The sequence below is a fragment of the Procambarus clarkii genome, chromosome 5 (genome assembly GCF_040958095.1).
Source record: "Procambarus clarkii isolate CNS0578487 chromosome 5, FALCON_Pclarkii_2.0, whole genome shotgun sequence".
NCBI classification, from domain to species: Eukaryota; Metazoa; Arthropoda; class Malacostraca; order Decapoda; family Cambaridae; genus Procambarus; species Procambarus clarkii.
This window is the reverse complement of record NC_091154.1, coordinates 11,872,552-11,889,929: the sequence shown is the minus strand read 5'-3', so window position 1 is coordinate 11,889,929 and position 17,378 is coordinate 11,872,552. Positions and strand designations below refer to the sequence as shown.

The following is a 17,378-nucleotide window of genomic DNA, read 5'->3' as shown; positions in this document are numbered from 1 at the left end:
ACGACAGAGGGACACCAACAGAGGATACCAACAGAGGTCACCAACAGAGGTCACTAACAGAGGACAACAACAGAGGTCACCAACAGTGGTCACCAACAGAGGTCACCAACAGAGATCATAAAAAGAGATCACCAACAGAGATCACAAACAGAGTACAAAAATATAGGACACCAACAGAGGTCACCAACAGATAACACCAACAGAGGTCCCCAACAGAGGACACCAACAGAGGGACACCAACAGCAGACACCAACAAAGGGACACCAACAGAGGGACACAAACAGAGGACACCAACAGAGAAACACCAACAAAGGACACCAACAGAGGGACACAAACAGAGGACACCAACAGAAGGACGCCAACAGAGGACACAAACAGAAGAACACCAACAGAGGACTCCAACAGAGGAACACCAACAGAGGACACCAACAGAAAGACAACAACAGAGGGACACCAACGGAGGGACACCAACAGAGGGACACCAACAGAGGGACACCAATTGAGGGACACAAACAGAGGACACAAACAGAGGGACACCAACAGAGGACACCAACATAGGGACACAAACAGAAGACACCAACACTGGGACACCAACAGAGAACACCAACAGAGGAACACCAACAGTGGACACCAACAGAGGGAACACCAACAGAAGGACACCAACAGAGGACACCAACGGGGGGACACCAACAGAGGAACACCAGCAGAGGGACACCAACTGAGGGACACAAACAGAGAACACAGAGGGACACCAACAGAGGACAACCAACAGAGGGACACAAACAGATGACACCAACACAGGGACACCAACAGAGGACACCAACAGAGGAACATCAAAAGAGAACACGAACAGAGGATACACCAACAGAGGGACACCAACAGAGGGACACTAACAGAGGGACACCAACAGAGGGACACTAACAGAGGAACACCATCAGAGGAACACAAACAGAGGACACAAACAGAGGGACACCAACGGAGGACACCAAGAGAGGGACACCAAGAGAGGGACACCAACGGAGGGATACTAGCAGAGGGATACCAACAGAGGAAACCAACGGAGGGATACCAACATAAGACACCAACAGAGGAATACCACCAGAGGACACCAACAGAGGGACATCAACAGAGGAACACCAACAGAGGACACCAACATAGGGACACCAACAGAGGGACACCAATAGAGGGACACCAACAGAGGACACCAACAGAAGGACACAAACAGAGGACACCAACAGAGGGACACCAGCAGAGGGCACCAACAGAGGGACACCAACAGAGGGACACCAACAGAGGGACACCAACAGAGGGATACCAACAGAGGACACCAACAGAGGGACACCAACAGAGGGACACAAACAGAGGACACCCACAGACGAACACCAACAGAGGACACCAACAGAGGAACACCAACAGAGGACACCAACAGAGGGACACCAACAGAGGGACACCAATAGAGGGACACCAACAGAGGACACCAACAGAAGGACACAAACAGAGGACACCAACAGAGGGACACCAGCAGAGGGCACCAACAGAGGGACACCAACAGAGGGACACCAACAGAGGGATACCAACAGAGGACACCAACAGAGGGACACCAACAGAGGGACACAAACAGAGGACACCCACAGACGAACACCAACAGAGGACACCATCAGAGGAACACCAACAGAGGACACCAACACAGATCACTAACAGAGGACACCAACAGAGGGACACCAACAGACGTCCCCAACATAGGACACAAACAGAGATCTAGAGACACCAACAGAGGGACACCAACAGAGGAAACCAACAGAGGACACCAACAGAGGACACCAACAGCGGATATCAACAGAGGAAACCAACAGAGGACACCAACAGAGGACCCCAACAGAGGTCACTAACAGAGGTCACTAATAGAGGACACCAACAGAGTTCACCAACAGCGGTCTCCAACAAAGAACACAAACAGAGTATACCAACAGAGGGACACCAACAGAGGGACACCAACAGCGGACACCAACAGACGGACACAAACAGAGTATACCAACAGAGGACACCAACAAGAGGTCACCAACAGAGGGACACCAACAGAGGACACCATCAGAAGAACCACAACATAAGACACCAACAGAGGAACACCAACAGAGGACACCAACAGAGGGACACCAACAGAGGGACACCAACACAGGACACCAACAGAAGGACACAAACAGAGGACACCAACAGTGGGACACCAACAGAGGACACCAACAGAGGACACCAACAGTGGGACACCAACAGAGGACACCAACAGTGGGACACCAACAGAGGAACTTAAACAGAGGACACCAACAGAGGGACACCAACAGAGGGACACCAATAGGGGGACACCAACACAGGACACCAACAGAAGGACACAAACAGAGGACACCAACAGAAGGACGCCAACAGAGGACACAAACAGAAGAACACCAACAGAGGACTCCAACAGAGGAACACCAACAGAGGACACCAACAGAAAGACAACAACAGAGGGACACCAACGGAGGGACACCAACAGAGGGACACCAACAGAGGGACACCAATTGAGGGACACAAACAGAGGACACAAACAGAGGGACACCAACAGAGGACACCAACATAGGGACACAAACAGAAGACACCAACACTGGGACACCAACAGAGGACACCAACAGAGGAACACCAACAGTGGACACCAACAGAGGGAACACCAACAGAAGGACACCAACAGAGGACACCAACGGAGGGACACCAACAGAGGAACACCAGCAGAGGGACACCAACTGAGGGACACAAACAGAGAACACAGAGGGACACCAACAGAGGACAACCAACAGAGGGACACAAACAGATGACACCAACACAGGGACACCAACAGAGGACACCAACAGAGGAACACCAAAAGAGAACACGAACAGAGGATACACCAACAGAGGGACACCAACAGAGGGACACTAACAGAGGGACACCAACAGAGGGACACTAACAGAGGAACACCATCAGAGGAACACAAACAGAGGACACAAACAGAGGGACACCAACGGAGGACACCAACAGAGGGACACAAACAGAGGACACCAATACAGGGACTCCAACAGAGGACACCAACAGAGGAACACCAACAGAGGACACCAAGAGAGGGACACCAAGAGAGGGACACCAACGGAGGGATACTAGCAGAGGGATACCAACAGAGGAAACCAACGGAGGGATACCAACATAAGACACCAACAGAGGAATACCACCAGAGGACACCAACAGAGGGACATCAACAGAGGAACACCAACAGAGGACACCAACAGAGGGACACCAACAGAGGGACACCAATAGAGGGACACCAACAGAGGACACCAACAGAAGGACACAAACAGAGGACACCAACAGAGGGACACCAGTAGAGGGCACCAACAGAGGGACACCAACAGAGGGACACCAACAGAGGGACACCAACAGAGGGATACCAACAGAGGACACCAAAAGAGGGACACCAACAGAGGGACACAAACAGAGGACACCCACAGACGAACACCAACAGAGGACACCAACAGAGGAACACCAACAGAGGACACCAACAGAGGGACACCAACAGAGGGAAACCAATAGAGGGACACCAACAGAGGACACCAACAGAAGGACACAAACAGAGGACACCAACAGAGGGACACCAGCAGAGGGCACCAACAGAGGGACACCAACAGAGGGACACCAACAGAGGGATACCAACAGAGGACACCAACAGAGGGACACCAACAGAGGGACACAAACAGAGGACACCCACAGACGAACACCAACAGAGGACACCAACAGAGGAACACCAACAGAGGACACCAACACAGATCACTAACAGAGGACACCAACAGAGGGACACCAACAGACGTCCCCAACATAGGACACAAACAGAGATCTAGAGACACCAACAAAGGGACACCAACAGAGGAAACCAACAGAGGACACCAACAGAGGACACCAACAGCGGATATCAACAGAGGAAACCAACAGAGGACACCAACAGAGGACCCCAACAGAGGTCACTAACAGAGGTCACTAATAGAGGACACCAACAGAGTTCACCAACAGCGGTCTCCAACAAAGAACACAAACAGAGTATACCAACAGAGGGACACCAACAGAGGGACACCAACAGCGGACACCAACAGACGGACACAAACAGAGTATACCAACAGAGGGACACCAACAAGAGGTCACCAACAGAGGGACACCAACAGAGTACACCATCAGAAGAACCACAACATAAGACACCAACAGAGGAACACCAACAGAGGACACCAACAGAGGGACACCAACAGAGGGACACCAACACAGGACACCAACAGAAGGACACAAACAGAGGACCCCAACAGTGGGACACCAACAGAGGACACCAACAGAGGACACCAACAGTGGGACACCAACAGAGGACACCAACAGTGGGATACCAACAGAGGAACTTAAACAGAGGACACCAACAGAGGGACACCAACAGAGGGACACCAATAGGGGGACACCAACACAGGACACCAACAGAAGGACACAAACAGAGGGCACCAACAGTGGGACACCAATAGGGGGACACCAACAGAGGACACCAACAGAAGGACACAAACAGAGGGCACCAACAAAGGGACACCAACAGAGGTAACTAACAGAGGACACCAACAGAGGGACACCAACAGAAGTCCCCAACATAGGACACCAACAGAGAGACACCAACAGAGGACACCAACAAAGGACACCAACAGAGGACATCAACAGAGATCACCAACAGAGGGACACCAACAGAAGACACTGACATAGGTCACAAATAGAGGGACACAAACAGAAGACACCAACAGAGGTCACCAACAGAGGACACCAACAGAGGACGCCAACAGAGTACACCAACAGAGGCCACCAACAGAGGTCACCAACAGAGGACACCAACAGAGGTCACCAACAGAGAACAAAAATAGAGGACACCTCCAGAGGTCACCAACAGAGGTCCCCAACATAGGACAACAACAGAGCGACACCAACAGAGGATACCAACAAAGGTCACCAACAGAGGTCACTAACAGAGGACAACAACATAGGTCACCAACAGTGGTCACCAACAGAGGACACCAACAGAGGTCACCAACAGAGATCACAAAAAGAGGTCACCAACAGAGATCACAGAGTACAAAATTATAGGACACCAACAGAGGTCACCAACAGATAACACCAACAGAGGTCCCCAGCAAAGGACACCAACAGAGGGACACCAACAGCGGACACCAACAAAGGGACACCAACAAAGGACACCAACAGAGGGACACAAACAGAGGACACCAACAGAGGGACGCCAACAGAGGACACCAAAAGAAGAACACCAACAGAGGACACCAACAGTGGAACACCAACAGAATACACCAACAGAAAGACACCAACAGAGCGACACTAACAGAGGGACACCAACAGACGGACACCAACAGAGGGACACCAACAGAGGGACACAAACAGAGGGACACCAATTGAGGGACACAAACAGAGGACACAAACAGAGGCACCAACAGAGGGACACAAACAGAAGACACCAACACTGGGACACCAACAGAGGACACCAACAGAGGACACCAACAGAGGGAACACCAACAGAGGGACACCAACAGAGGTCACCAATAGAGGACTTCAACAGAGAACACCAGCAGAGGTCGTCAACAGAGGACACCAACAGAGGACACCAACAGAGGTCACTAACAGAGGACACCAGGAGAGGGACACCAACAGAGGTCCCCAGCATAGCACACTAAGAGAGGGACACCAACAGAGGGACACCAACAGAGGACACCAACAAAGGACACCAACAGAGGACATCAACAGAGATCACCAACAGAGGGACACCAACAGAAGACACTGACATAGGTCACAAATAGAGGGACACAAACAGAAGACACCAACAGAGGTCACCAACACAGGACACCAACAGAGGACGCCAACAGAGGACACCAACTTAGGTCACCAATAGAGGGACACCAACAGAAGACACCAACAGAGGACACCATCAGAGGTCACCAACAGAGATCACCAACAGAGGTCACCAACAGAGGGACACCAATAGAGGTCACCAACAGAGGACACCAACAGAGGTCACCAACAGAGATCACCAACAGAAGGACACCAACAGAGTGACACCAACAGCGGGACACCAACAGAGGACATCAACAGAGGACATCAACAGAGGGACATCAACAAAGGGACACCAACAGAGGGATACCAACAGAGGGGACACCAACAGAGGGACACCAACAGAGGGATACCAACAGAGGACACCAACGGAGGGACAATAACAGAGCGACACCAACAGAGGTACACCAGCAGAGGACACCAACGGAGGGACACCAACTGAGGGACACCAACAGAGGGACACCAACAGAGGACAGCAACACAGGGACACCAACAGAGAACACCAACAGAGGAACACCAACAGAGGAACACCAACAGAGGGACACCAACAGAGGGACACCAACAGAGGATACCAACAGAGAGACACGAACAGAGGACACCAACAGAGGGACACCATCAGATTAACACCAACTGAGGACACCAACAGAGGGACATCAACAGAGGGACACCAACAGAGGGATACCAACAGAGCACACCGACGGAGGGACACCAACAGAGGGATACCAACAGAGGACACCAACGGAGGGACACCAACAGAGCGACACCAACAGAGGGACACCAGCAGAGGACACCAACGGAGGGACACCAACAGAGGGACACCAACAGAGGGACACCAACAGAGGACACCAACACAGGGACACCAACAGAGAACACCAACAGAGGAACAACAACAGAGGAACACCAACAGAGGGACACCAACAGAGGGACACCAACAGAGGATACCAACAGAGAGACACGAACAGAGGACACCAACAGAGGGACACCATCAGATTAACACCAACTGAGGACACCAACAGAGGGATATCAACAGAGGGACACCAACAAAGGTCACCAACAGAGGGACATCAACAGAGGGACACCAACAGAGGGATACAACAGAGGACACCAACGGAGGGACACCAACAGAGGACACCAACAGAGGGATACGAAGAGAGGACACCAACAGAGGGACACCAACAGAGGGACACAAACAGAGGACACCAACAGAGGGACACAAACAGAGAACACCAACAGAGGGATACGAACAGAGGACACCAAGAGAGGGACACCAACAGTGACACCAACAGAGGACACTATCAGAGCGACACCAACAGAGTGACACCAACAGAGGGACACCAACAGAGGACACCAACAGATGGACACCAGCAGAGGGCACCAACAGAGGGACACCAACAGAGGACACCAACAGAGGAACACCAACAGTGGAACACTAACAGATGGACACCAACGGAGGGACGCCAACAGAGCGTCACCAGCAGGGGGACACCAACAGAAGGACACCAACAGACGGGACACCAACAGAGGACACCAACAGAGAACACCAACAGAGGGACACCAACAGAGAACACCAACAGAGGGACACCAACAGAGGAACAATAACAGAGGACACCAACAGAAGAACACCAACAGAGGGACACCAACAGATGACACCAACAGAGGACACCAACAGAGTGACACCAACAGAGGGACACCAACAGAGGGACACCAACAGAGGACACCAACAGAAAGATACCAACATAGGACACCAACAGAGGGACACCAACAGAGGACACCAACAGAGGACACCAACAGAGTGACACCAACAGAGGGACACCAACAGAGGGACACCAACAGAGGACACCAACAGAAAGATACCAACATAGGACACCAACAGAGTGACACCAACAGAGGAACACCAACAGAGGACTCCAACAGAGTACACCAACAGAGTGACACTAACAGAGGGACACCAACAGAGTGACACCAACAGAGGACACCATCAGAGCGACACCAACAGAGTGACACCAACAGAGGGACACCAACAGAGGGACACCAACAGAGGATACCAACAGAGGGACACCCTCAGAGGACACCATCGGAGGGACACCAACAGAGCGTCACCAACAGAGGACACCAGCAGGGGGGGACACCAACAGAGGGACACCAACAGACGGGACACCAACAGAGGACACCAACAGAGAACACCAACAGAAGGACACCAACAGAGGGACACCAACAGAGGAACACCAACAGACGGGACACCAACAGAGGACACCAACAGAGAACACCAACAGAGGGACACCAACAGAGGGACACCAACAGAGGACATCAACAGAGATCACCAGCAGAGGGACACCAACAGAAGACACTGACATAGGTCACAAATAGAGGGACACAAACAGTCCCTGTGGCGCAGTGGTAAGACACTCGCTTGGCGTTTCGCAAGCGCCTTGCCTTGGGTTCGAATCCTGGCCGGGGAGGATTGACCGGGCGCCAATCCTTAACTGTAGCCTCTGTTCACCCAGCAGTGAATGGGTACCTGGTTGTTAAACGATTCGGCGGGGTCGTATTCCGGGGAAATTAGGGTTAAGGACCTGCCCGTAACGCTACGCGTACTAGTGGCTTAACAAGAATGTAGAAGACACCAACAGAGGTCACCAACAGAGGACACCAACAGTGGACGCGAACAGAGGATACCAACAGAGGGACACCAAGAGAGGACACCAACAGAGGGAAACAAAGAGAGGACACCAACTTAGGTCACCAATAGAGGGACACCAGCAGAAGACACCAACAGAGGACACCATCAGAGGTCACCAACAGAGATCACCAACAGAGGTCACCAACAGAGGGACACCAATAGAGGTCACCAACAGAGGAACCCAACAGAGGTCACCAACAGAGATCACCAACAGAAGGACACCAACAGAGGACACCAACAGAGGGACACCAGCAGAGGGACATCAACAGAGGGACACCAACAGAGGGATACCAACAGAGGGGACACCAACAGAGGGACACCAACAGAGGGATACCAACAGAGGACACCAACGGAGGGACACCAACAGAGGGACACCAACAGAGGGATACCAACAGAGATCACCAACGGAGGGACACCAACAGTGGGACACCAACAGAGGGACAAAACAGAGGACACCAACAGTGGGACACCAACATGAGGATACCAACAGAGGGACACCAACAGAGGACACCTACACAGGGACACCAAGAGAGGACACCAACAGAGGAACACCAACAGAGGAACACCAACAGAGGGACACCAACAGAGGACACCAACAGAGGGACACAAACAGAGGACACCAACACAGGGACACCAACAGAGGAACACCAACAGAGGACACCAACAGAGTGACACCAACAGAGGACACCAACAGAAGGACACCAACAGAGTGACACCAACAGAGGAACACCAACAGAGGACACCAACAGAGGACACCAACAACGGGACACCAACAGAGAGATACCAACAGAGGACACCAACGGAGGGACATCAACAGAGGGACACCAACAGAGGGACACAAACAGAGGACATCAACAGTGGGACACCAACAGAGGATACAAACAGAGGGACACCAACAAAGGACACCAACACAGGGACACCAACAGAGGACACCAACAGAGGAACACCAACAGAGGGACACCAACAGAGGGACACCAACAGAGGACACCAATAGAGGGACACCAGCAGAGGGCACCAACAGAGGACACCAACAGAGAGACACGAACAGAGGACACCAACAGAGGAACACCAACAGAGGACACCAACAGAGGAACACCAACAGAGGACACCAACAGAGGACACCAACAAAGGGACACCAACAGAGAGATACCAACAGAGGACACCAACGGAGGGACTCCAACAGAGGTCACCAACAGAGGGACACCAATAGAGGTCACCAACAGAGGACACCAACAGAGGTCACCAACAGAGATCACCAACAGAAGGACACCAACAGAGTGACACCAACAGCGGGACACCAACAGAGGACATCAACAGAGGTACACCAACAGAGAACACCAAATGAGGGACACCAACAAAGGACACGAACAGACGACACCAACAGAGGGACATCAACAAAGGGACACCAACAAAGGGATACCAACAGAGGGGACACCAACAGAGGGACACCAACAGAGGGATACCAACAGAGGACACCAACAGAGTACACCAACAGAGTGACACCAACAGAGGGACACCAACAGAGTGACACCAACAGAGGACACCATCAGAGCGACACCAACAGAGTGACACCAACAGAGGAACACTAACAGATGGACACCAACAGACGACACCAACAGAGGACACTAACAGAGGGACACCCACAGAGGACACCAACGGAGGGACACCAACAGAGCGTCACCAACAGAGGACACCAGCAGGGGGGACACCAACAGAGGGACACCAACAGACGGGACACCAACAGAGGACACCAACAGAGAACACCAACAGAGGGACACCAACAGAGGGACACCAACAGAGGAACACCAACAGAGGACACCAACAGAGGACACCAACAAAGGACACCAACAGAGGACATCAACAGAGATCACCAACAGAGGGACACCAACAGAAGACACTGACATAGGTCACAAATAGAGGGACACAAACAGAAGACACCAACAGAGGTCACCAACTGAGGACACCAACAGAGGATGCCAACAGAGGACACCAACAGAGGGACACCAAGAGAGGACACCAACAGAGGGAAACAAACAGAGGACACCACCTTAGGTCACCAATAGAGGGACACCAACAGAAGACACCAACAGAGGACACCATCAGAGGTCACCAACAGAGATCACCAACAGAGGGACACCAATAGAGGTCACCAACAGAGGACACCAACAGAGGTCACCAACAAAGATCACCAACAGAACAGACACCAACAGAGGACATCAACAGTGGACACCAACAGAGGACATCAACAGAGGACACCAACAGAGGCCATAAACAGAGGTACACCAACAGAGGACACCAAATGAGGGACACCAACAAAGTACACCAACAGAGGACACCAACAGAGGGACACCAACAGAGGGACATCAACAGAGGGACACCAACAGAGGGATACCAACAGAGGGGACACCAACAGAGGGACACCAACAGAAGGATACCAACAGAGATCTCCAACGGAGGGACACCAACAGAAGGACACCAACAGAGGGACACAAACAGAGGACACCAACAGTGGGACACCAACAGAGGATACCAACAGAGGGACACCAACAGAGGACATCTACACAGGGACACCAACAGAGGACACCAACAGAGGAACACCAACAGAGGAACACCAACAGACGGACACCAACAGAGGACACCAACAGAGGGACACAAACAGAGGACACCAACACAGGGACACCAACAGTGGACACCAACAGAGGAACACCAACAGAGGATACCAACAGAGTGACACCAACAGAGGACACCAACAGAAGGACACCAACAGAGTGACACCAACAGAGGAACACCAACAGAGGACACCAACAGAGGACACCAACAAAGGGACACCAACAGAGAGATACCAACAGAGGACACCAACGGAGGGACACCAACAGAGGGACGCAAGCAGAGGACACCAACACAGGGACACCAACAGAGGACACCAACAGAGGAACACCAACAGAGGAACACCAACAGAGGGACACCAACAGAGGGACACCAACAGAGGACACCAATAGAGGGACACCAGCAGAGGGCACCAACAGAGGACACAAACAGAGAGACACGAACAGAGGACACCAACAGAGGAACACCAACAGAGGACACCAACAGAGGACACCAACAAGTGGACACCAACAGAGAGATACCAACAGAGGACACCAACGGAGGGACACTAACAGAGGACACAAACAGATGGACACCAACAGAGGACACCAACAGAGGGACACCAACAGAGGACACCAACAGAGGGACACAGAGGACACCAACAGTGGGACACCAACAAAGGATACCAACAGAGGAACACCAACAGAGGAACACCAACAGAGGGACAACAACAGAGGAACACCAACAGGACACCAACAGAGGGACACAAACAGAGGAACACCAACAGAGGAACACCAACAGAAGAACACCAACAGAGGGACACCAACAGAGGAACACCAACAGAGGACACCAACAGAGGGACATCAACAGAGGGACACCAACAGAGGGATACCAACAGAGCACACCAACGGACAGACACCAACAGAGCACACCAACGGAGGGACACCAACAGAGGGACACCAACAGAGGGATACCAACAGAGCACACCAACGGAGGGACACCAACAGAGCACACCAACGGAGGGACACCAACAGAGGGTCACCAACAGAGGGACATCAACAGAGGGACACCAACAGAGGGATACAACAGAGGACACCAACGGAGGGACACCAACAGAGGGATACAAACAGAGGACACCAACAGAGGGACACAAACAGAGGACACCAACAGAGGGATACGAACAGAGGACACCAACAGAGGGACACACACAGAGGCACACCAACAGAGGGACACCAACAGAGGGACACAAACATAGGACACCAAGAGAGGGACACCAAGAGAGGGACACCAACAGAGGGACACAAACAGAAGACACCAACAGAGTGACACCAACAGAGGACACCATCAGAGCGACACCAACAGAGTGACACCAACAGAGTGACACCAACAGAGGGACACCAACAGAGGACACCAACAGATGGACACAAGCAGAGGACACCAACAGAGGACACCAACAGGGCGTCACCAGCAGGGGGGACACCAACAGAGGACACCAACAGAGGGACACCAACAGAGGACACCAACAGAGCGTCACCAGCAGGGGGGACACCAACAGAGGGACACCAACAGAGGACACCAACAGAGGGACACCAACAGAGGACATCAACAGAGTGACACAAAGAGAGGGACACCAACAGAGGGACACCAACAGAGGACACCAACAGAGGACACTAACAGAGGGACACCAACAGAGGACACCAACAGAGGACACTAACAGAGTGACACCAACAGAGGGACACCAACAGAGGGACACCAACAGAGGACACCAACAGAGGACACTAACAGAGTGACACCAACAGAGGGACACCAACAGAGGGACACCAACAGAGGACACCAACCGAGGGACATCATGGAAAGACCACCATCCTAATACTTTACAACCATGGAAAGATAGACTGATAGACTGGGAGAATGGGGACCCACATGGAAGTGAAGATACATGGAGAGCTAAACTCTTGGAAGTGGCAAGAAGGAACTTTCTGAGCCAGCATGTCAGGGAACCCACAAGACTGAGCCAGCATGTCTAGGAACCCACAAGACTGAGCCAGCATGTCTAGGAACCCACAAGACTGAGCGGCAATGATGAACCAGCTAGACTCGACTTGATATTCACCCTGAATGATTCAGAAATAAGGGAAGTCAAATTTGAAGCCCCAACAGGAATGATTCACCACAGTGTTTTGATATTTGAGTATTTGGTGGAGGTAGGGATAACATATTCAAGGATGGGAGCGGAAGGGGAAAAGACTAAATTACCGAAGAGGAAAATATGACGAGATGAGGAACTTCCTGTGACTGTGAGAAGACTGTGCAGGATATAATGGAGTATGTCACCCAGAAGTGCCTGGAAGCTGCAGATAAGTTTATCCCGGTCCAAAGGGAGAAACGCGAAAAAAGCATCTGAATCTGAATCTGAATCTGAATCCTAAGGGGAATACCATGGGAAACAGAACTCAGAGAGAAGACTGTGCAGGATATAATGGAGTATGTCACCCAGAAGTGCCTGGAAGCTGCAGATAAGTTTATCCCGGTCCAAAGGGAGAAACGCGAAAAAAGCAGAAGAATCCATAGTTCAACCAGGAATGTAAAGTAGCGAAGCAATTGAGTAAAAGAACATGAAGAAACTACAGGAATAACAGAACACCAGAGAGCAGGGAGAGATACCAGAGGGCCAGAAATGAATACCTCAGAGTGAGGAAAGAAGCAGAAAGACAGTATGAAAATGACATTGCGAGTAAAGCTAATACTCAACCAAAACTGCTCCACAGCCATATCAGGAGGAAAACAGCAGTGAAGGAACAAGTAATAAAACTGAGAAAATGGGAGAACAGATAAACAGAGAATGACAAGGTTGACAAGGTATGTGAAGAACGCAACAGGAGATTTCAGGAGGTGTTCACAGAAGAACAAGAAGAAGCCCCTGCACTAAATGAGGCAAACCAAGCAACCTTGCAGGAATTTGACCTCACCAGTGATGAGGTCAAAAGGAATCTGTTGCAGCTGAATGTGACAAAGGCTGTTCAGCCTGACAGAATCACACCATGGATACTAAAAGAAGGTGCAGAAGCACTAAGTGTGCCACTCTATGGTGTATAACAGATCACTGGAATCAGGAGACCTACCGGAAAGTTGGAAGACAGCTAATGTAGTCCCAATATACAAAAAGGGTGACAGGCAAGAGGCACTGAACTACAGGCCAGTTTCCCTAACTTGTATACCATGCAAGGTGATGGAGAAGATCGTGAGGAAAAGGCTCGTAGAGCATCTGGAGGGAAATAGTTTTGTGACACACCACCAGCATGGGTTCAGAGATGGTAAATCGTGCCTCATAGGATTAATAGAATTCTATGACCAAGCAACAAAAATTAGGCAAGAAAGGGTGGGCAGACTGCATTTTCTTGAACTGTCAGAAAGCCTTTGACACATTACCCCATAAAAGGCTATTACAAAAGTTGGACCAACAGGCAGGCGTAAAAGGTAAGGTGCTCCAGTGGATAAGGGAGTATCTAAGCAACAGGAAACAGCGAGTAACTGTGAGGGGGAGACATCAGAGTGGCGAGATGTCATCAGCGGAGTCCCACAGGGCTCTGTACTTGGACTCATTCTGTTTCTAATATATCTAAATGATCTTCCAGAGGGTATAGACTCATTCTGTCAATGTTTGCTGATGCTGCAAAAATTACGAGAAGAATCAAGACACATGAAGATAGACAGAGACTACAGGATGACCTGGACAAACTGGAGGAATGGTCTAGAAAACGGCTGCTAAAGTTCAACTCAGGAAAGTGCAAAGTAATGAAATTAGGCTAAGGGAGCACAAGGCTGAACACAAGGTGCCATCTGGGAGATGAAATCCTGCAAGAGTCAAATAGAGAGAAAGACCTGGGTGTTGATATCACACCGAACCTGTCCCCAGAGGCCCAAATCAAAAGGATATCATCAGCGGCATATGCTAGGTTGGCCAACATAAGAACTGCCTTTAGAAACTTGTGTAAGGAATCGTTCAGTTCCCTGTATACCACTTATGTCAGACCAATCCTGGAATATGCAGCTTCTACCTGGAGTCCATACCTAGTTAAACACAAGACAAAGTTAGAGAAGATTCAGCGGTATACCACCAGACTTGTCCCGGAACTGAGAGATATAAGCTACGAAGAAAAGTTGAAGGAGCTAAACTTCATGTCCCTGGAAAACAGAAGAGTAAAGGGAGACATGATAACCACCTACAAAAATCTAAGGGGAATTGACAGGGTGGACAAAGACAAACTCTTCAGCGCGGGTGGGACACGAACAAGGGGACACAGGTGGAAACTTAGTACCCAAATGACCCACAGAGACGTTAGAAAGAATTTTTTTCAGTGTCAGAGTAGTTAATAAATGGAATGCACTAGGAAGTGACGTGGTGGAGGCTGACTCCATACACAGTTTCAAGTGTAGATATGATAGAGCCCAGTAGGCTCAGGAATCTGTACACCAGTTGATTGACAGTTGAGAGGTGGGACCAAAGAGCCAGAGCTCAACCCCCGCAAACACAAATAGGTGAGTAACATGGTGGGATCACTAACCTCAGCGCGGGCCTGGAGGAGGAGCAACATGGCCGCCGCCAGCCTCACAACACACTCACTAAGACCACCCCTCATTCTTAGTCCGTGTCCACACTGCTGCCTTCTTCTTAGTCCGTGTCCACACCGCTGCCTTCTTCTTAGTCCGTGTCCACACCGCTGCCTTCTTCTTACTCCGTGTCCACACCGCTGCCTTCTTCTTAGTCCGTGTCCACACTGCTGCCTTCTTCTTAGTCCGTGTCCACACTGCTGCCTTCTTCTTATAGCAGTCAAATTTGTTATGGTGTTCACTATACCCTCACAGATTGGGTATGGGGGTTCACTATACCCTCACAGATTGGGTATGGGGGGGTTCACTATACCCTCACAGATTGGGTATGGGGGTTCACTATACCCTCACAGATTGGGTAATGGAGTTCACTATACCCTCACAGATTGGGTATGGGGGTTCACTATACCCTCACAGATTGGGTATGGGGGTTCACTATACCCTCACAGATTGGGTATGGGGGTTCACTATACCCTCACAGATGGGGTATGGGGGTTCACTATACCCTCACAGATTAGGTATGGGGGGTTCACTATACCCTCACAGATTGGGTATGGGGGGTTCACTATACCCTCACAGATTGGGTAATGGAGTTCACTATACCCTCACAGATTGGGTATGGGGGGTTCACTATACCCTCACAGATTGGGTATGGGGGTTCACTATACCCTCACAGATTGGGTATGGGGGTTCACTATACCCTCACAGATTGGGTATGGGGGGGTTCACTATACCCTCACAGATTGGGTATGGGGGTTCACTATACCCTCACAGATTGGGTATGGGGGTTCACTATACCCTCACAGATTGGGTATGGGGGTTCACTATACCCTCACAGATTGGGTATGGGGGTTCACTATATCCTCACAGATTGGGTATGGGGGTTCACTATACCCTCACAGATTGGGTATGGGGTACATAACAAATGAACTAAATGAAACTATATAAGAGTTGGGGTATACGCTTGGGGCACTGCCTCACAAGACCCTCTCACGGGCACTGTCGGGCCGGGCTGGGCATGGACAGATGGGCGGGGAGGGTGTGGGCGTGTGGTGGGTGGGGAGAGGGGTTGGGCGTGGGTGGGTGGAGGCGGGAGAGGGCGTCGGGTTGGGGGATCTTAAGGACCAAAATGCAGGAGTTTCCCCTCACTCCGTTGATCAATGTTTACCGCTCCTCTAGCTATCGCTCAAATGCGTTCATGATCACACAATACGCAGAGCAGAAGTAACGTAGGTAAACGATGCGTTCTGAAACTGCCACGTGTCTGGGCGAGCCATCAAGAAAACGGGGGTTCCACGTGTCGTATTCCCTCACACTATAACCAGTTGTATTTAGTTCTCTTGTAATTACCAAAACATTGTGATGCTGTAAGTGATGAAACGTAGCCATGTTTGTTTACATATCTCGCCTACAGTCAAGTGGGAGGGACAACTCCCAATTAATTTAGACATACATGACACGTCATTAGAACAATATAACAATCAGCAACTGAGGCAGCTGTCGCCATGACAACGCGACTGCTGCCGCTGTCACATTTCCTCATTATTAAAGTTAATTTAATTTTCTCTTACTAAACACCTTTACTTCCAGT

General features: G+C 50.9%; 1 protein-coding gene across 2 annotated transcripts in view; it reads right to left on the bottom strand.

The window, feature by feature from the left end:
- Window positions 1-16,817, bottom strand: part of LOC123761738 (UDP-glucuronosyltransferase 1A7-like) — a 105,176-nt gene extending 88,359 nt beyond the window's left edge. Inside the window, exon 1 of one of the 2 annotated variants that reach the window (XM_069339453.1) lies at window positions 15,742-16,817. In XM_069339453.1, the coding sequence (XP_069195554.1) occupies window positions 15,742-15,816 (75 nt within the window). In that variant the 5' untranslated portion in view covers window positions 15,817-16,817. The remainder of the gene's footprint in view (window positions 1-15,741) is intronic. The other variant, XM_069339448.1, reaches the window with a different exon arrangement.
- Between the last annotated feature and the right edge of the window lie 561 nt (window positions 16,818-17,378).